The sequence below is a fragment of the Haematobia irritans genome, chromosome 2, assembly GCF_050003625.1.
Source record: "Haematobia irritans isolate KBUSLIRL chromosome 2, ASM5000362v1, whole genome shotgun sequence".
NCBI lineage: Eukaryota > Metazoa > Arthropoda > Insecta > Diptera > Muscidae > Haematobia > Haematobia irritans.
The window spans coordinates 143828283-143851383 of record NC_134398.1 but is presented as its reverse complement, the minus strand read 5'-3'; the positions used below and the strand labels follow the sequence as shown (position 1 = coordinate 143851383).

The 23101-nt window shown below is 30.9% G+C and overlaps 1 protein-coding gene across 4 annotated transcripts in view; it reads left to right on the top strand.

Annotated features, from left to right (window-relative positions):
• JhI-21 (Juvenile hormone Inducible-21) overlaps positions 1–23101 on the top strand; it is a 53911-nt gene that overhangs the window by 8064 nt on the left and 22746 nt on the right. For 3 of the 4 annotated variants that reach the window (XM_075296436.1, XM_075296434.1, XM_075296435.1), the window contains exons 2-4: positions 11915–12363; positions 18232–18427; positions 18932–19034. In XM_075296436.1, coding sequence (XP_075152551.1) covers positions 12125–12363; positions 18232–18427; positions 18932–19034 — 538 coding nt within the window. In that variant the 5' untranslated portion in view covers positions 11915–12124. The remainder of the gene's footprint in view (positions 1–11914; positions 12364–18231; positions 18428–18931; positions 19035–23101) is intronic. The other variant, XM_075296437.1, reaches the window with a different exon arrangement.

Below are 23101 nucleotides of genomic sequence, written 5' to 3'. Positions count from 1 at the left end.
AAATAAAGACATTTTTTACTGGCCTCCCTGGCTTTAAATCTAGGATCGATAAAATTAAAATTGGATACAGATCTCATTCATCGAATTTTTATTCTCTGTTTGCGATATATTAATAAAGGTATTCATGTACAAAAAAATTCAACTTTCAAAATCGAAATTATGCCTAGTACTTCAAAGTAAAAACTGTTTTCTTAATGCTAAAAAAAACTGTTTTCTTAATGCTAAAAAAAAATTCAAAGATGCAAATCCTTAAAATAAGTCTTAGCCTATATTTGAAGCGTTTTGATCTTAAATTTAAAAATTCAATATGTCAGTTGAGTTAAAGACGATTTCTTTAAATTAAGAATGTTTTTCTTTATTTCAAGGAATATTTGCCTTACTTCTAAGATCTACAACTTCAACGGAGGGACGCAAAATTTCAAGATTTGTGTCCTAAATTTAATGAAAAAAATTTGGAGCAAGGATTATAAACTTTCTTTTAATTAAAATGTCATTATTATAAAGAATTTTGTCCTTATCATTTCGAGTCCTAAAATTTAAGTTGCATAATGTTCCATATTAGGTCAATATTTTTTTCAGTGTAGAAATAATATTTGGAAACTTTACAATTTTGATGAAATTTTCTAATAAAATAAAATTTTGACGATTTTTTCTAAAGAAATAAAATTGTGACAACATTTTCTATCGAAATAAAATTTTGATACAATTTTATATAGAAATAAAATTTTGGCAAATACATTTTTGCAAAATAATATTTTTTTGGTAAGATTTCCTCCAAATCTTGGTAAATTATTTTTGTTTCAAGTTTCGACCGTGGATGTAATGGTTCGCATTATTTTAGTACGCGATCGATAACTTTTTATCACATACTTTTTTCGACTAAAACAGTCTTGAAATTCAATGAAATCGTGTTTTTGACTATGGCTTTTACAAAACCGATATTTACTTCCCGCATGACCTTGTCTGTTTTGCCAAATTCGTAAAAGATTATTAGCAAATAAGACTCAAAACATTAAAATATTTTGTCAAAACTATTGTACCATAAATCTGATATCGGTTCAAAAATGTCTACACAAAAGGTACTAAATAATTCGCGGGGGTACTATGGTACTGACCAGGGTGAAAAGTATTGAAAAATTAGTATAGTACTGCATTTTCCATCCCTGATGCAACCCATTCCAGTTTATTTCAACTAATAAGAGAATCGAAGGCACGGTGTGTACATTACACACCAAAGGTTTACGTACATATATTTTTCTTTGATTCAAGAACAGGTTAGATTAAGTATAGTGTTAGGTAGACTATTCAGTCCATTGTGATGTCACAAGTGGTGACTTCTCTCTTATCAATAAGTGCTGCACAATTCTTTATTTACATCAATACCAAGGTCCTCCTTTTTATAGCCGGTCCGAACGACGTTACACATTGCTCTGAAACCACTCGGAGAAGCTTTGAAACAATGGGGTATGGTCACACTAGGCAAATATTTGATAAAAAATGTGTCAAAAATTATACCAAAATACTTTACCAAACTCTCCCATACTTCAGATATGAGCTAAATATGTTTGCTGGTTTGACTGTGGTGACGAATACCTTTTTATTACTGTCAAATATTTTCCCGGTGTGACCATACCATTAGAAATGTCACCAGCATTACAGAGAAGGGATAATACACCGCAGAAAAACTTTTTGGTATTTGGTCGATCTCCAGATTTAACTTTTTGAGCCTCCAGGGGTATCAAATTTCTTCCGATCCGGTATAAATTTGTAATACGATGTCCGTAAATACAAAAATTGGTTCATATCAATTTTATAATGTAAACGCCCATAATTTGGAATACACTGACTGAACATATTCTTGTCAAAATACATATATATCAAAATATCAAAATAATATTCATAGAAAAAACGAATAAACAAAGGCTTTTAATAGGGATGTGAAAATAACTTAAAAATGTTTACCCTTTACGATCGCGGTATTTATTTATATATTTAATATTTGTATATTTGTATTTGTATATTTAAAATTAAAGTAAATGGGAATTTCGAGTATCCATGTCAACCGTCAAACTAAAACATCTCAGCTCGGTGTGAACTGTGAAATGTTTTGGAAAAAACGAATGAGGAAAACTAGTCAGTGGGAACATAGCATAAGACTTTTGATCTTTATTTTTTTAATATCATTGCAAAACAAGAATATCAAGCATTTATTGTATTTTTATGTATGAGATTTTAATGCACATCCATTTATTCGCGGAATTAATTGATGCCATTAATTTTTTAATTGAAATGATAACAGTAGATAAAAACGATACAGTAGATAACGAACATAAAAAATGTCAATTCAAATTTCTTCGATCAAGAAAATGACACAGTAGATATAGGCTTTCAAGATGGTCGAGATTCGCCTGGATTGTCCAGGAATTGCGTCTCCAGGAAGTATACCGAATCTTTTACAAAACTCGAAATTTCAATTACTCAACGCATATATGTATTTTCATTTTTTTGTACTATATGTTAGTGTTTACATATGCAAAAAAACTACATCCTCAAAGAACGTCGCTTCTGTAACATACACTGAAAAAAAAGCATACTCAGTTCCAAAGATTTTGTCTTTACTTTAAAAAATTTGGTATTGATTCCGAGCCAAAGAAGCGGAGAATACAAGTAAGGATACTTTTAAGACACAATTTTCTTTTACATTTAGGTTTTGTGTACTTGCTTCTAGGAAGCAAATTTTAATTTTTCGCTTACTCAGATTTTTTTCTTCATATGCTATCAAAGTCCTTTAAAAACGAGTTAAAGGCAACTTTATTTTCCAAATTAGGACTCGACTTCCAGTAGAAATTATGCTATGTTTGAAGTAAAAACTTCTTTAAAATAAAGTTTTGAAAAACATGTCCTATATGTGAACGATTTTTTGTTTTGTAGTCAAGATGCAAAAAGACAACAAATTTAAAGACAATTTCACTAAATTTAAAGAATTTTTCTGAATTATTAAAGTCAAGTTGACCTTAGCCTATAAATTTTTTCTTTCATGTTAAGATACCCATTTTTAAGTCAAATCACTTAATTATAAGGACAATACGACTTCATTGAAAAGTTTATCGACTTTTGGACAAGGAAAATAGCTTTATTTTAGAGAAATGCGTCTTCTATGCTAAGTAAAATTTGTATTCGTATTTTAAAGACATGAAATCTTTGACCTCACGACAATATTTTTTTCAGTGTATAAACCTAACACATTGTGCTTCAAGCATATAAATGGTACAAATAATTATCATACTCTTCTTATTGATATGAAGTGATTTTTTGTCAATGTGAATTGAATTTGAGCATCAATTAAACTATTCAGAGTTTTATGTTGTACTGAAAAATTCACTCCAATAATACAACATTTTCCAACAATACGCATAGGCCTGACATTATATAATTCGTAATAGAGACCGATTTATATGGGCGCTATACCTCACATTCGGCACACGTATTTGTAGTCCTAAAATACCTCTAGATTTCCAATTTCAGACCAATCGGATAAAAGTTACGGTTTCTGGAAGCACAACCTATTTGTGGTCCTAAATTACCTGCAGATTTCCAATTTCAATCAAATCGGACAAATATTACCAAGACCCCAAATCTCAGAACAGTTTATATGGGGACTATATTATTATATACTTCAGTCGGAAGACGATGTGTTACAAACAGCATGACAAATTTATTATACCCCCCATCACCATTCTATAAAAAACAAGTAAGGAAAGTCTAAAGTAGATCTAAATTTTCGATACCATATCACATCCGTCAAATGTGTTGGGGGCTATATATAAAGGTTTGTCCCAAATACACACATTTAAATATCACTCGATCTGGAAGAATTTGATAGACTTCTACAAAATCTATAGACCCAAAATTTAAGTCGGCTAATGTACTAGGGTGGAACACAATGTTAGTAAAAAAATATGGGAAACGTTTAAATCTGAAGCAATTTTAAGGAAACTTCGAAAAAGTTTATTTATGATTTATCGCTCGATATATATGTATTAGAAGTTTAGGAAAATTAGAGTCATTTTTACAACTTTTCGACTAAGCAGTGGCGATTTTACAAGGAAAATGTTGGTATTTTGACCATTTTTGTCGAAATCAGAAAAACATATGTATGGGAGCTATATCTAAATCTGAACCGATTTCTACCAAATTTGACACGCATACACCCAGAAAAAAGTGCCTTCGAAACTAAAGGAAAAAACTTTCATCAATATAGTTTATCCATTTTATTTCCATTAAGGTAAATTTTTGTGAAAAATAATAAAATTTACTCGTTTCAGTAAAAAAATCCTAAACTGTAAGCAGTTAGGAATAGTTCATTAACTAGAATAAGGCATGGAATTTTACTCATACTATTTTCTTCGCTGGGTATAAGAATTTACTACTGAAAAAGAAAATTTTATTCACCGATAACAAAGCATTCGTAAAAATAAACAAAAACCGAACTAAAACCAAGTTTCTTCAAAATTAGTAAAATTTCTTATAAAATGATAATTGCGACTTCCTTTATAATAGAAAGTTTTTCATACATACGAACAACACTTGGCATAGAAAAATATTTTAGTTCATTCGTACTAAGAAGTATGCAATCCTTTCAAAACTTAAGGAAACACACTTGTTAGAATATAGGAAATTTTCCTAAATTTCTATTGTCTACCTGTAATCGATACCTGTCATCGTAATCGATGTGGTTGCGCGTGGGTGTAATCGATATATTTGCGCGTCGGTTGTTTTTTAGTTGGAATCGCGTTGTTTTGGTATACGGAGAGATTGTTAAAAAATAATATGGTAAAATAATATAATAAATAACAAATAAAATATATAAAATATTTGTTATTTTAAATTAGTGAGAAAAAATTTCGTTTTTTAAATAAATCTATCAATGTTCGTGATAGTGTATAAAGAAAGAAAACATCAGCAGAATAACAACCCTTTCATTTATCTTCATTTTGGAATCTTCAATTATCAGGTAATATTCAGTGACGCTAAACTTTTGCAACAAAAATGTTTTATGATTTTTTATATTTGTAGGTATTGAAATTGTAAAAGGAGGACAAAATCGTTAGGCAGCAACTTATTAAAAGTGAAAAGTACAAAAAGAAGAAAAAGTGCGTTTTGCAGTTGATAATATCACACGGAAATTGGAAATAGTGGAATAATAAATTAATATTTCAAAGAGATTCGATGCTGTTGATTCTTAATAAATATATTCAATATATAAATAAAACATGTCTTTTATTGAAGATAAAATTGCTTATAGAAATAAATAAAATTGTATTTAAAAACGAAGGTAAGCAGTTCTAATTATGAAGTAAAAGTTTTACCACAAATGTGTAAGATTTGTCGAAATTAATGAAAAAATTTCAATACAATCATTCCATATATGAATTCAAATTAGTTAAATTTTTTCATTCTGTAGTATAGTGGTATATAAATATAGGAAAATGTTAACTAATATATGGAATGCATTGTTCCTAATTTCTACGAAAATCACATCGTTCAAACAAATAAAAATGTCTTTGGCGCTATACGAAGTTCAACTTTCTTCACAAAGAGTTCATTTTAACTTAAAGAAGGGGTCACTTTTTTCTGGGTGTAGCAACAATGCTAATTCTACTCCCTGTGCAAAATTTCAACTAAATCGTAGTTAAAAATTGGCCTCTGTTGTCATATGAGTGTAAATCGGGCGAAAGCTACATATGGGAGATATATCTAAATCTGAACCGATTTCAACCAAATTTGGCACGCATAGCTACAATGCTAATTCTACTCCCTGCGCAAAATGTCAACTAAATCGGACCGAAAAATTGGCCTCTGTGGTCATATGAGTGTAAATCGGCCGAAAGCTATATATTGGAGCTATATCTAAATCTGAACCGATTTCAACCAAATTTTGCACGCATAGTTACAATGCTAACTCTACTTCCTGTGCAAAATGTCAACTAAATCGGACCGAAAAATTGGCCTCTGTGGTCATATAGTGTAAATCGGCCGAAAGCTATATATTGGTGCTATATCTAAATCTGAACCGATTTCAACCAAATTTTGCACGCATAGCTACAATGCTAACTCTACTTCCTGTGCAAAATATCAACTAAATCGGAGCAAAAAATTAGCCTCTGTGGTCATATGAGTGTAAATCGGGCGATAGCTATATATGGGAGCTATATCAAAATCTGAACCGATTTCAACCAAATTTGGCACGCATAGCTACAATGCTAATTTTACTCCCTGTGCAAAAATTTCAACAAAATTGGGGTAAAACTCAGGCTTCTGGGACGGTATTAGTCCATATCGGGCGAAAGATATATATGGGAGATATATCTAAATCAGAAACGATTTCAATAAAATTTGGCACACTTGACTTTATTACTAATTGTTCTTCCTGTGCAAAATTTTAAGTAAATTAGGGTAAAACTCTGGCTTCTGGGGCCATATAAGTCCTTATCGGGCGAAATATATATATGGGAGCTATATCTAAGTCTGAACTGATTTCTTCCAAAATCAATAGGGATCTATTCTGAGCCAAAACACATACTTGTGCCAAATTTGAAGTCGATTGGACTAAAACTGCGACCTAGATTTTGATTACCAAAATGTGTTCACGGACAGACGGACATGGTTATATTAGCCCACCCTGAGCATTTTTGCCAAAGACACCATGTGTCTATCTCGTCTCCTTCTGGGTGTTGCAAACATATGCACTAACTTATAATACCCTGTTCCACAGTGTGGAGCAGGGTATAAACACGCATTATAGATAAACGTATTATAAAACTGTCAAATATAGAACCAATTTCCTTCAGTAAACATAAAATAACTCCATATTTAAAAATGTGGAATAGCCCATATATCGTTTTTAAAGGTATGTACAAACACTTGTTAGCGAGTGTAGGCTAAATTATGTTTTGGGGGTGTGTTAGCTTAACTTCTCTTTTTATTCTCTCAGAATAATTTTACTCAAAATGAATCCTCTCTTTTGAAATGGGTTAGTCACCAGGGATGGAAAATGCAGTACTATAGTACTTTTTTCAATACTTTTTTCAACCTGGCCAGTACCGTAGTACCCCTGCGAATGATTTGTAGACATTTTTGAGTCGATATCAGATTTATGGTACAATAGTTTTGACAAAATATTTTAATATTTTGAGAAAGTATTTAACAAACTTATTTGCTAATAGTATTTTACAAATTTGGCAAAACAAGCAAGTTCATGCGGGAAGAAAATCTCGCCATTGTCAAGAACACGATTTTCGTGAATTTCAAGAATGTTTTAGTAGAAAAAAGTATGTGATTCTATATTACGCTTCCACAAAATTTTATTTCTTCAGAAAGTTTTGTCAAAATTTTATTTCTACAGAAATTTTTTTCAACATTTTATATCTATCAAACATTTTGTCAAAATTTTATTTCTGTAGAAAATTTTATCAAAATTTTATTTCTATAGAAAATATTGTCACATTTTATGTCTATAGCAAATTTTGTCTAAATTTAATTTCTATAGAAACATTTTTGTCACATTTTATGTCTGTAGCAAATTTTGTCAAAATTTAATTTCTATAGAAAATTTTATAAAAATTTTATATCTATAGAAAATTTTGTCAAAATTTTATTTCGGTAGAAAAATAGAAAGTTCACCACTGTGGTATCACAATGGACTGAATAGTCTAAGTGAGCCTGATACATCGGGCTGCCACATAACCAACCTAACCTATATCTCTAGAAAATGTTGTCAAAATTTTATTTTGGTAGAAAATTTTGTCAAAATTTTATTGCTATTGAAAATTTTGTCAAAAATTTATTTTTATTTATCTACAAAAAAATTATGAAAGACCATGAATTTTACCAATCTACACGGACGAAAAAGACTGTTTTTCATATGTATGAGTATAAACATTATATGTTTGGAACTCAAATTTTTAAACACAATATTTTTGAGTGCAACCATATAATGTTCATAAACTAGCATAATATGTTTGGGACATATATGTTAATATGTTAGAACATATTATGTTTGGGACATAAAATGTTTGTAAATATAATATGCTTGGATGCAAACATATATTAATTTAGAAATAGCCCATAAACATATATGTGTTTACAAAGAGAGACAAAGTGTATGCTGGAAGTAAAATAATGAAAGTAACCAATTGGCGCATTACAAATATATATACACAAAGAAAATTTCATTAAATATAGGAAAAATACTATAAGTGAATATAAACAAGTATAAATTTACATATTATGAGTAAAAATATATACGTTGTGATATAAGACTTCGTATTGTATATGCTTAAGTAAAATATTAAAATGAGTATTCGGAGAGAAAATTCATTCGGAACCAAGATAAAATATATTTGAAAAAAAGAGCATGAGTTTTGTTTATCATTTTCGCATTACGGGCACAATTTTTTTGTTTCGTCAAAACAAATCGGAACGTAGGACGAGTAAGTCAAAATATTCAAACAAAGGTAATTAAAGGGATCTTCATAAAAACTAACGAAAGGGCACTATACACTGAACAAAAAGCATGTCCGGTTCCAAAGATTGTGTCTCCACTTTAACAATTTTGATATTGATTCCGAACCAAAGAAGCGGAGAATACAAGTTAGAATGCTTTGAGAAACACAATTCTCTTTTAAATGGGGTTTTGTGTACACGCTCACAAAAAATCGCTTCTGTAACATATACTCCCAAACATATTTTGCTTCAAGCATATACATTTTTGGGTATTGCCCAAACATTTATATGTTTGATCTCTTCCAATATATAATATGTTTGAAAGCATAATGGTCTAAACAATATATGTTTGGGTAGTCGAAGTTCCAAACATTTTGTATTTTTGCATCCAAATTCAATAATGTTGTCTTCCAAAAAACAATATGTTATTATGTGAACATATAATATGTTTGGAAGCATTTTGCACCCAAAAATATTATATGCTTAAAAAAAATTCTCCCAAACAATATTGTGCTCAAAATTTTATTTATTTATTTATATATTTGCAATCATAATGAATTATGAAAATAAACAGGTAATATTGGTGCTAACAACATAGGTTTTCGACCTGAATGCTCAAAATTTTGTTTCTGCCCAATTGTATATTCCCCCACATCTTTCTCACTTCCACGAGATTTTTTAGTTTTTAGCACCTTTTTCTGTAATACAAACATTGTAGAAGAAACTATTCAATTGTATGATTTTTTTTAATTTTAATTTTACCTTTTGCCGGGCGGGGATTCGACCACACAGTTTGTAAGGATCAAAGAAGTAGCTGATCAATTGCCCAAGGAAAAATAAAATGTTAATTTTGTAATAACAAGCAACAACCACCAACTTAATTCAATATCGCTCCCTGTTAAATAGCGCTCCAAGCTACTAAACACATATATGTTTATAGGCTATTTCTAAATTAATATATGTTTGCATCCAACCATATTATATTTACAAACATTTTATGTCCCAAACATAATATGTTCTAACATATTAACATATATGTCCCAAACATGTTATGCTAGTTTATGAACATTATATGCTTGCACTCAAAAATATTGTGTTTAAAAATTTGTGTTCCAAACATATAATGTTTATAGCCAAACATATGAAAAACAGTCTTTTTCATCCGTGTACTTGACTCTACGAAGCACATTTCAATTTTTCGCTTTTTCAGCTTTTTTTCATATGCTATAAAATGTCCGTTAAAAAAAAGACTTCCAGTAGAAATTATGCTATGTTTCAAGTAAAAAATGTCTTTAAAATAAAGTATTGAAAAACATATCCTATTTTTGAATGATTTTTGCCTTGTAGTCCAGATGCAAAAATGCAACAAATTTAAAGACAGTTTCATTAGTTTTAAAGAATTTTTCTGAATTATTAAAGTCAAGTTGACCTTAGTCCAAAATTTGTTCTTTCATGTTATAATACCCATTTTTAAGTCAAATCACTTAATTATAACAACAACACGAATTCATTGAAAGTATCGACCTTTGAAGATCTATAAAAACAAAGATTATTTCCTCTTAATGAGTAGTCCAAGAGGAGTTGACGGATTTTTTCGAAAATAAAAGTGGGCATTGAGTTCGAGTTTTGCCGCTAAAATTATTTCTCATTTTAGCGGCAAAACCAGAATAACATTACAACTTTTTCCGGTAAATTGTATTATAACATGGTGGGGAAAGATCCAAAGCAACAATTGAATAAGTTTATTTTCTTTAAAAAAAATTATTAAAGAAAAGTAAAAGGGTAAACATGGCCATTTTAACGTGATAATGCCAATTTATACCGGCCTTAAGAATTAAATTAAGTACAAAATTATTCGTTTATAAAAATTCATATTTATTTGTATTTCTAAATTAATGGTGTTACATGCTAGCAAACAATTGTTCACACCAAAATAAATTTATGTGCTGTTTTAAAATTACTGTTTAGAATTTAAATATAATGTGCTTTTGAATGGTTATCGTTAACCTTAGGATTCGATGGAAAAATATTTATATATACTCGACTTCACGTTCTTCTTTTGTAAGAGTTTTTGAATTTCTTCCTTTATTTGTTACACAATTTTTATTGTTGCAATTAAAAAATAATATTTGATTTGAACTCAGTCCATTTCGTTTATATCAAGCACTTTTCTTTTCTGACTTTAAGTCTTTTATAAAACACACTTTACATTTTCGTAGTAAAAATTTAATATAATAGTATGAAATGCTGTACACCTTTTGCGGGAACTTCCGAACGTATCTGGAATATATGTTAAAAAATATATTAAAGAAAATGGTGTTGGTCGAAGCAGGGATCGAACCCAGGTCCCCTGTCACGCAAGGCGGACGACCAACCACTGCTCCACGCTGCCAACAAATGTATGTTTAACAATGTTATGTTGTTAAACAATGTTATGGTTGCATCGGCTCGTGGGCGCCGCAAGCTATGCTATATAAATATAACTTATAACGATAATTATCTCTTGATGACCATAACAGCTACGTAGGCCAGTGGTTAGTGTGCTGGCTTACAAACAGTGTGGTCCGCTGTTCGAATCCCCGTCCGGCAAAAGGTAAAATTAAAAAAACATTATAAAATATAATAATTTCTTCTAAAATGTTTGTATTACAGAAAAAGGTGCTAAGAACTCGTGGAAGTGAGAAAAATGTGAGGGAATATACAATTTGGCAGAAAAAAAAAATTTGAGCACAATCTTCTTTGGGAGAAAATTCTTCTAAGCATATAATATTTTTGGGTTCAAAATGTTTCCAAACATATTATATGTTCACATAAGAACATATAGTTTTTTGGAAGACAACATTATTGAATTTGGATGGAAAAATACAAAATGTTTGGAACTTGGACTACCCAAACATATTATATTGTTTAGACCAATATGCTTTCAAACATATTATATATTGGAAGAAATCAAACATATAAATGTTTGGGCAATACCCAAAAATTGATATGCTTGAAGCAAAATATGCTTGGGAGTATAGAAGCGATTTTTTTTGAGGGTGTATCAAAGTATAGAAGCGATTTTTTTTAGGGTGTACCAAACAGTAGATTTATATCAACTGTAGCGACCGTGATTATAATACTACGGTAATCATTTTAAGTGGATATAAAACTAAAACAAAAAAATATTTAAAATTGGGGAGTTGACAAACAAAATTTTTTTTTCTTTAAAATGCAGTCTAGGGGAGCTCTTCTCAATGATCTTCCAATAGAATTTCTGTTGAAATTTAGTGAAAAGTACTTTTTCGCTCAAAAAAAATACCTTTTTTGTACTTTCTCCAAAATTTTATTTTCCATCCCTTGTGGTCACCATCAACAAATAGTTGCAACCAGAAATTTAAACGTTTTACTTACCCGACAAAATTCTTAGTTGCAGTTTAGCCGTCGGTCGTGTGTAGCTCTGATTACGGAAGAAGATAATTTAAAACAAGTATCAAACACACCTTCCACAAAAATGTTCAACTTAATCATATAAAAATAAATTGAAGTGAATGCAAATCTGGATTTAACTGAATATATAATTTAAGGCTCCTCTAATAAAAAAAAAATATAATTAATAAATAGAATAAAATAAACCACAATGACGGAACGTTATGGAAATGGTGTTAAAACGGATCTCGTGGAGTTACCACATCGACCATCCGTTAAAGAGCAAAATGGTACTAAGAAAGAATTTCCTCTAAGTGACGATGATCAACAAAGTGAAAAAATTGTTCTCAAACGGAAATTGTCGTTAATGAATGGTGTGACAATAATTGTGGGTACAATTATTGGATCGGGAATTTTTATAGCTCCCACCGGGGTATTCAAGTACACAGAGTAAGTATCATAGATGAGTGTTTTAATAATTTTAATTATTATTATAAGGACAATACGACTTCATTGAAAAGATTATCGACTTTTGGACAAGGAAAAGATTATCGACTTTTGGACAAGGAAAAAAAATTATAATAGAGAAATGCGTCTTCTATGCTAAGCAAAATTTGCATTCGTATTTTAAAGACATGAAATCTTTGACCTCACGACAATATTTTTTTTCAGTGTAGGCCATTCCTTTTGAAATCATCTGCATGGAAATTTAAGAAATTTTGTGGATGGCAGGTTTGCTAGTGTAGTTACATTGTAAATTTTTAGCATTCAAATCTTAAATGTGTTCATATCTTTCTGTCATGTTAGAGCGCATTTATTCGTTTAATTAGCTATTATTCTTCACTGATAAGGGAGTATTGTGTCGTTTTCGTTAGGAGTAATACATAATTGGAGACGCTTTCTTTAAAAATTAAATTAGAAAAACGAAAGCTTGACGAAGAATAACGTCATTTATCAAATTTTGTTAATAAACACTTGTCACAATACGGAAATGATCAACCACGGACTTGTATTGACTGCCCAAAATATTTCAGTGTCCAATTTAAGCAATTTAACTTAATCGATGGTTGTGTATCTCCCATGCTTGGGGCATGTATACATAAAGGCATTAATTTTTCGGCATATTCTTATGAAATATTGCATCACTTTGGCTTCAGAAAAGAGCATAAATTGAAGCAATCAAAAAGCCGACTGTATTTTTAGCAATTTGTTTTTTTTTCTTTCCATTTCTATCAGTTGTAAACTAAGATCCTCTCAAATCAAAATTCATATACCCTCCACTATGGATTTGAATGTACACACACTCAAAGAAAACATTCCACTAATAATGCTAATATTTTAATATGTGTCTGCTGTAATAGAAATACATCTGCAAATTTGTTATAGGAGACTTACTTTGCCTGTAGTTTGCTTCGATCTGAACGAAATGTGGAAATTTCATCTTTTTATACCCTCCCCCATCGGATTCATTTTGTAACGCATAGAAATATTGATCTCAAACCCCATAAACCCCATATATATTTTTGGTCGTAGTGAAATTCCGAGTCGATCTAGCTGTGTCCATCCGTCTGTTAACGATAACTTCCTAAAAAAACAAGACATCGGCTTGAAACTTTGCGCCAGCAAATTTCATCCCAAACGGTTGATATTTAGGTTAGGTTAGGTTAGGTGGCAGCCCGATGTATCAGGCTCACTCAGACTATTCAGTCCATTGTGATACCACATTGGTGAACTTCTCTCTTATCACTGAGTGCTGCCCGATTCCATGTTAAGCTCACTGACAAGGGACGTCCTTTTTAAAGCCGAGTCCGAACGGCGTTCCACATTGCAGTGAAACCACTTAGAGAAGCTTTGAAACCCTCAGAAATGTCACCAGCATTACTGAAGTGGGATAATCCACCGCTGAAAAACTTTTTGGTGTTCGGTCGAAGCAGGAATCGAACCCACGACCTTGTGTATGCAAGGCGGTCATGCTAACCATTGCACCACGGTGCACTATGGGCGGAAATCGCAAAACAGCGGCAAAAAGTCAAATTTTCAAAATGAAAAATTATTGGATGTTACAATTGAAATTACTGTAGAACATCTTGGAAAGTACAAATCGAAAGTTAATTTAAAACTTGGCAACCCTGTTCAGGAGAAAAAGGTTGCCAATGTTTACCAAAATTTATGCAAGTTGCATGCTAAAAATTGAAAAATTGAAAAATTTCGTGCTTAATTTTTTTCGCAATACAAGTGAATAAAGAAAAATTTTAAATGTAGATTCTAAGAAAAGGTTTAGTAGTTCAAAATGTTGTAAGCACTTTAAAAAATATTTTTGGTTTTGAACTTGAATTTGTGGATTCAAAAGTGCTGTTTATATGTGAAAATTTTAGTACATACGTATATTTGCGAAGAATAGAACTAAAAATGTTAACGATTGTTGATGAAAGTTGTCGCTTATAATTGTTCGTGAGAAAGTATACTTTTACGTACTGTAAGGTTTGTCTGCCCAAACTTGCCCATACTAAAATAAATGTAAGGGTTTTATAGTCAAATTTGGGAAAATCGGGTGATACATTTATATGGGAGCTATATCTAAATCTGAACCGAATTTGATGAAATTTTGCACACTTTAAGGGTACTATAAAATATTACTTTGTGTTAAATTTGAAGACAATCGGGTAGTAAATAAGCGCAGTATGGTATCATTTGTCGAAATCGGGCGATACATGTATATGGGGGCTATATCTAACTTTGATCCAATTTTTTCCAAATTCAACAGTGTTTGTTCTTTGATCAAGAAAACACGTTGTACCAAATTTTATCAAAATCGGTTAATAATTGCGATCGGAATCCTGCGAACAACAAACACAGACGGACGGAATTAGAGTTAGATACCGAAGAAAGTGATTTTGATGGTTAATATTTGTTTAATCTTAATTAATAAAATTAATTAAATAAAATGACAACTGGTTTATACTATTTACATCAAGTTCTGGGGATAATGCGCTTTCTTAATAAGGAAAATAAGCAAGTATAAATTAAACTCCATATATGAGTATATTCTATAGTATTCCAAGTGGAATTACAATTTCGAGCCCTCTATAGTAACGCACCTGGAATAAGGGGTATTGGCTCCCTTTCTGTTGGTAACATTTGATTTTAATAAGATATATCGATATACCATGTTTGGCGATACTAGATTGATTGTAAATAATTTTTGCCGCAAATTTTTAATTTCCGCCCATAGTGCGGTGGCTCCCAAACGGTTGATATTTGCTACGTGATGTTTGTATACGCTCTCAAACAACCATGGAATACTTGGTTCATATTAGTCCCTAATTATATATAGCTCCCATATAAACCGGCCACAAGCTGTTACTTCTGGAGCTTCAAGGGGAACAAATTTCATCCGATCCGGTCAACATTTTGTGTAGTCAGTCAGTACACAGAAAAAAATATACCAAAAAGTTAATTGAAGTTGAAAATTAAGTCAATGATTGAAAATTTTAAAATTCTTTATTAAAAAAATAATTGATACAATTAACTTTTTAATCAAATTCGGAAGACTAAGTCAGTTAAAACAAGTGATTAAATTTTTTTTTTTTGTTTTTAATTTTTAATTAAAAATATATTTCAAACAATCAATTGTTAATCCCAATAAAAACTCTAAGCCAATTCAGAAAGTAATTGCAAATATTTACCTTTTTTAATTAAAAAAACAAGTAAGTAAAGTCTAAAGTCGGGCGGAGCCGACTATATTATACCCTTCACCATGTAGACGAACATTTGTGTTACCATCTCAACTACTTCAAATTTGCTGGGAGCTATATAAAGGTTTGCATTTCCAGATACAAATACTTTTAATGGAGACAATGTTTTGTACTTCTACAAAAACTCTAGAATTAAAATTTAAATCGGCTAATGCCCTGGGATGAAACACAATGTTAGTAAACAAATATGGGAAATATCAGGCGATACATATGTATTCGAGATATAGGACAATTTTAGTAATATTTACAATTTTTGCTACTCTTCAGTGGCGAGTTTACAAGGATATTGGTTAGATCTCGCCAAGATATGTGGTCAAGTGTGGGTTGTGATATATTATTTGGTCAAGTCGGGCGACTTGGAGCCTTATTTAAAACTCAACCGTTTTGTGGAAATTCTGGCATTACAGTGTGAAGGATATGACTAAGATATGGGAAAATCATAACAGAATTTTGTGTAAAGTGTGGAAATTTTGGCCATATTTGTATAAACCGGAAAAACGAGTATATGGGAGCTTTATCTAAATCTAAACCAAAATAGATCAAACTTGACACACTTAAATATCATTTTAAATATATTCTCTATGGAAACTATACAGTTAATTGGAGAAAAATCCCATTGAAAATGGGTCTAAAATATGAAACAGTCTACCATATTTCCCCAACTCTGGTGTACGTATATATGGGAGCTATATATAATCTGAATCGATTTTTACTAAATTTGACATGCATAGTTAGAAAATTCTGCAATCTCTGCAAAATTTCACGTAAATGGAAGTATAATTTTGGACCCCGTGATCATATGGGTGTAAATCGGACGAAAGATATATATGGGAGCTATATCTAAATCTGAACCGATTTCGATTATTTTTGGACATATTTTTAGTACCATAAAAGATTAGAGTAAGCCAACTTTGAGTAAGATAGGTTGATAAATAAGGGTTTTACGGCCAAATTTGGCAAAATCGGGCGATACATATATATGGGAGCTATATCTAAATCTGAACCGATTTCGATGAAATTTTGCAGACTTAAAGGGTGATGAAAAAGTAAAAATCGGGCGATACATATATATGGGAGCTATATCTAAATTTGATCCGATTTCTTCCAAATTCAATAGCGTTCGTCCTTGTGCCCCTGTACCAAATTTCATCCAAACCGGTTAATAATTGCGACCGGAATCCTGTGAACAACAAATACATGGACAGACGGACGGACGGACACCAAGCGCTAGATCGACTCAGGAGGTGATTCTGAGTCGATCGGTATATATTTTATGGGGTCTAAAATCAATATTTCTGGTAGGCACATTTTTTGGCCGATCAAACTTATTATACCCTGACCACTATGTGGTTTAGGGTATAAAAAATTTTTATGTGTATATGGCCATATCGGTTAATTATTATCGATCAAGAATGGTTTTTATACACCCAGATAAGGAATATAATCACCCCAAACACATTTCTATGTTATTTTTGGAAGGGGAACATGTAATATGTTTGTCGGCACCATGTTATTTTCTCAAAAATTATGTATCTGATTTCGGCAATCATGTATATATTTGCCGAGAAAATAAAAAAAAAACAAGTTTGCAACAAAAACCGTCCAAAATAACATGTTTTGCTTAGAATATTTTTGGAGTTATCATATTCCTTCTCTGCGTGTAGGTATTATTTAATCTGCCTTTTTTATCTAACACGCATTTCGACAATCTTACAACTTAGAAGACAATTTTAAGAAGTTTTAAGATATCGTACCATCGGCCACTGTTAGCACAACCGAAGTAATTCTTTTGAGGATGACAGTCTTTAGTAGAACTTTGAGCATAAACCGTGGCGGAGGGTACATAAGGTTCGATCTGGCCGTAACTAGTTGTCCTAATTTGATTTTAGCGAAACTGATTGGTAATGCACATAGTTACTTCATCACATACGATACTTCAAAGTAAAAAATGTTTTCTTAATTCCAAAAAAAGACTTTAAACCAAAGACGATAAATCCTCAAAATAAGTCTTAGCCTATATTTGAAGCGTTTTTATCTTAAATCTAAAGTTTCAATATTTCAGTTAATTTAAGGACAATTTCTTTAAATCAGAAATGTGTTTCTTTACTTCAAGGGAAAATTTCCTTAGTTCAAAGATATACGACTTTAACGTTGTGAAGCAAATTTCCAAAATTTGTGTACTAGTTTTAATAAAAAAAAAATTGAAACAAATATTATAAACTTTATTTTAATTAAAATTTTATTATTTTAAAGAAATTTTTCCTTAATATTTTGTAAAATGCACATCCTAAAATTAAGCTTGTATAATCTTTAATATCACGTAAATATGTTTTTCAGTGTACTACAACTCTCATTATTGGGCAAACTACTGGCTCCAATTTTAAGACATATGTGTAAACTCAAATTCAAATTTTGAAATCAAGCAAAATAGCGTAGAGAATATCGAAAATGTTTTTTTTTTGAAACGAACCTCTTTAATTTAAATAATCAATTTTTATACAAAACTTTTAAATACATCCACTATTAGTTTGTTGATCATATTTTTCTCGTTTCTTTTTTACAGATCTGTAGGCAGTTCCTTATTAATTTGGTCAGCATGTGGTATACTGTCGACGATAGGCGCTCTATGTTATGCCGAATTGGGTACCAGTATTACAAGATCTGGTGGCGATTATGCCTATTTATTAGTGGCATTTGGTCCTCTGGTAGGATTTCTACGTTTATGGATTGCTTTGCTAATCATAAGACCAACAACACAGGTAAGAAATTACTCAGAGTTATTATAAAATGTCAAATACAATCAATTAACAAAAAAAAAATTGCATACAACGTGCAACGAATGACATTGCATTGTACGGCAAATTAAGAACTTTCAAATTATTTTTCGCTATATTATCTCGTGAAATAAATTAGCTCTAGTAGCTAGCAAATAGACTTGTTGGCTGATTGGCTCTAGAGACAAGCTAGCAAGTAACTAAGCAACAATGTCTATTTTCATAAATTTTTCTATTTGAACAAGTGAAAGCGATATGTTGTCTCATTATTTTAAGTATTTGAAATTGTAAATTTAAATTAAAAAAATTATACGAGTTATTTAACCTTGATTTTTCATTTTAAACAAAAAGATCGAAAAATGAATCAATGTTTATGCATTCTTTTTACCATTTTATTATAAAAAATTTACTATTTCTATTTTATTTATATGTAGTAAAAAATAATTCTTGTTTATTTAAATGAGTTATTTTTTTATCATTTTATTGCAGACAATTGTTGCATTAACTTTTGCCCAATATGCTGCAAAACCATTTTTTGAAGACTGTGAACCTCCCGAAAATGCTGTCAAACTTTTAGCAGCTGTATGTTTATGTAAGTAGATGGATATTATTTAATGTCATATAATTTGCCAAATTGAGTAGGCTTACATTTTCAAAATCAATTTTTACCGCCATATGCAGAGAAAAAAAGATTGATTTAATCACGTAATCCAATTAATTTTTTAAAAGAAATTGCTTCTATAGGCCGGTATGCACCTCTAGCGAAATTTTCGGTAGCAAAAATTTATTTAAGTCTACAACAAAAAAACAGGGCTGTGTACACAAATTTTAAACCAGCTAATCGCTTTTAAAAATTGTTAATATATGTTCCAAATATTCCTCAAATAAATTGTTTATTATTTACAGACCTTTTAAAACTTTTACGCACACAATGATTGTAATAAATTAAATGTTTGCTGCAAAAATATGCTTTTGACAACCCTGTTATTTTCATTAGAGGTGCGTACCAGCTTACGAAATTGAACGCTACCGAAAATTTCGTTAACATAAATAGCAATGCATTTCTTATGGGAATGAAATTTTTCGCTAGAGGTGCATACCGGCCTTATTACGGAAATTATAGTATTTGTCACAGAATTAATTGGAAATATAAAATATACTTGATTACAAATGTAATTGAATTTTTCGGCACTTTCAATTATTTTTTTTTAAATCGGTTCAATTAAAAAATTTATTAACTTTTGTCGCAAAACTCTATAAAAATATTATTAGTTGAAGCAATCAATTAGTTAAAGCCGTTAAATGGAATAATTTTCTTGATATTTATACCCTTCACCACTACTGTGGTACAGGGTATAATAAGTTTGTGCATTTGTATGTAACGCCAAGAAATATTGGCCATAGACCCATCTTTTAGTATACCGATCGGCTTAGAATTAAATTCTGAGTAGAGGTGTGCACGTGAGTAATAGTTTACTCACGCTCACGCACACTCACGACAGAAAAATCATACTCACGCACGATATTTTTTGGTAGGACTCACGCTCACGCACACTCACGAAAAGAAAATTTGTATTCACGCACACTCACGCACGAAAACGTCGTGATCACAAAAAATACCGTGACTCACGAAAAATACCGTGAATCACGAAAAATATCGTGACTCACGAAAATTTTCGTGAGTCACGACAATTTCGTGTCAAGTGCACACCTCTAATTCTGAGTCGATTTAGCGATGTCCGTCTGTCTGTCTGTCCGTCCGTCTGTCTGTATATGTACTTTTGTGCACAAAGTACAGCTCGCAATTTAAGTCCGATCGTCCTCAAATTTGGCATAGGGCCGTTTCTTGGGACAGAGACAATCGCTATTGGTTTTGTAAAAAATCGGGTCAGATTTAGATATAGCTGCCATATATATTTATCCCCGATTTGGTCATAGTTAGCGTGTTTATCAACCGATTTTCGTGCAATACCGTACATCCAAATATTTTATGAGTCTCGAAAATCTTGCAAAATATCAGCCAAATCGGTTCAGATTTAGATATAGCTCCCATATATATCTTTCGTCCGATTTAGACTCATATGACCACAGAGGCCAAAGTTTACTACCGATCTTCGTGAAATTTTGCACAGAGGGTAGAATTGACATTCTACCAATGCTTGGTAAATTTGATTTAAATCGGTTCAAATTTAGATAAAGCTCCCATATATATCTTTCGTCCTATTTGAACTTATATGGCCACAAAAGCCAAAGTTTTGCCGTGATTTGCTTCAAATTTTGCACAACGGGTACGTTTAATAGTATCGTTAAGTGTGTCAAATTTTGTTAAAATCGGTTCAGATTTAGACATAGCTCACATATATATCTTTCGCCCGATTTGGACTTATAGGGTCTCAAAAGCCAGAGTTTTGCCCTGACTTTCTTCAAATTTTGCACAAGCGGTACTTTTAATGATACTATTGTATGTGCCAAATATGGTCAAAATCGATTCAGATTTAGATATAGCTCCCATATATATCTTTCGTCCGATTTGAACTTATATGGCCTCAAAATCCAGGGTTTTGCCGTGATTTGCTTCAAATTTCGCACAAGGAGTACGTTTAGTAGTATCGGTAATTGTTCCAAATTTGGTTGAAATCGGTTCAGATTTAGATACGGGTCCCATATATATCTTCCGTCCGATTTACACTTATAAGACCAGGGGGGCCAAAGTTATACTCCCATTTACGTGAAATTTCGCATAGATAGCAGAATTATTATTCCAACTATACATGTCAAATTTAGTCACAATCTGTTCAGAGTATATATAGCTCCCATATATACGCACTCCAGAGTTGGGGAAATATGGTAGACTGTTACACAGGCAGTTTCCTCCAATTAACTGGATAGCGTTAGCCGATTTAAATTTTAATTCTAGAGATTTTGTAGAAGTAAAAAAATCTCTCCTTTATATAGCTTCCAGCAAATGGGAAGTAGTTGAGATGGTAACATCAATTTTGGTCTACATAATGGTGAAGGGTATAATATAGTCGGCCCCGCCCGACTTTAGACTTTACTTACTTGTTTTTTTTAGTAACATTGTGCTTCATCCCAGGGCATTAGCCGATTTAAATTTTAATTCTAGAGATTTTGTAGAAGTACAAAAAATTGTCTCCAAATCGGTTAAGATATAAATATTTGGATATGGGAATATAAACCTTCATAAAGGAGTTGAGATGTTACACAAAATTTTGGTCTACAAATTGGTGAAGGGTATAATATAGTCGGCCCCGCCCGACTTTAGACTTTACTTACTTGTTTTCCGTTTAACAATGGTTAGATTTTCTTTTGAATTTCAATGCAATTTTATTAACCAATGAATATTTTAATTATAGTTTTAATTGGAAATGTTTATTTAATTAAACAGTTAATTGAGATAATTAAGAATGTAAAAATTTTCAATCTTTTTCTTAACTGACTTTATTTTTTAATTTGATCAAAAAGTTAATTGTATCAGTTAATTTAATTGAAATCGTTTTCAATTTCAATCAAATTTTTAATTGAAAATATTTTTTGTGATAGTTTTTTTTCGGTGTGGTTTGGTTGGATTATGTTTAAAATAGTTTTCGGATCTTCTCCGCCAGAAGTTGAGAGACAAACATAGAAAGATACACTGAAAAAAAATATTTACATGATATTGAAGATTATGCAACCTTAATTTTATGATGTGCAAGGTACTAAATAATAAAGACAAAAAATAAAGTTTGAAATCAATGCTTAAGGACACAAATTTTCAAAATTCCGTTAAAGCCTTATGTCTTTGGACTAAGGCATTTTACTTAAAGTAAAGAATCCCATTTTTGATTTAAAGAAATCGTCTTTAAATTAACTGAAATATTGAATCTTTAAATTAATTTAACTGCCAGCTAACAGAAAATGAATGGCAGATATCTTCCCTCCGGTTAACTTTGATTGAAAAATTTTCAGCAGTTAAGTTGCTAACTGACACATGGAATATATAGACAAGATGGCAGATACACTCAAAAAAAGTTTGCTTGGATCCAAAGATTTTGACCTTCCCTTAAGAATTTTGGTATTGATTCCGAGCCAAAGATGCGGCTTCTTTAAAAAAAAAAATAATTTTTTAGCGACCTATCCGGCTTTAAATCTAGGACCAATAAATTTAAAATTAGGATACATATCTCATTTATCAAATTTTCATTATCTTTTCGCGGTTCATTAATAAAAGTACTTACGTACAAACAAATGCCAGTTTAAAAATCCAAATTATAACGGATACTTCAAAGTAAAAAATGTTTTCTTAATTCCAAAAAAAAACTTTAAAGCAAAGACACTAAATCCTCAAAATAAATCTTAGCCTATATTTGAAGCGTTTTTATCTTAAATCTAATCTTTCAATATTTCAGTTAATTTAAGGACAATTTCTTTAAATCAAAAATGTGTTTCTTTACTTTAAGAAAAATTAGCCTTAGTTCAAAGACTTGGGACCTTACAAAATGTGTGTCCTAAATTTAATGAAAAAAAATTTTTAAGCAAACATTATAAATTTATTTTAATTAAAATTTCGTTATTTAAAAAAAAATTGTCCTTAATATTTTATAAATTTACGTAAATATTTTTTTTTGTGTATGTCCATAATGCGGCTTAAAAGTTCGTTAG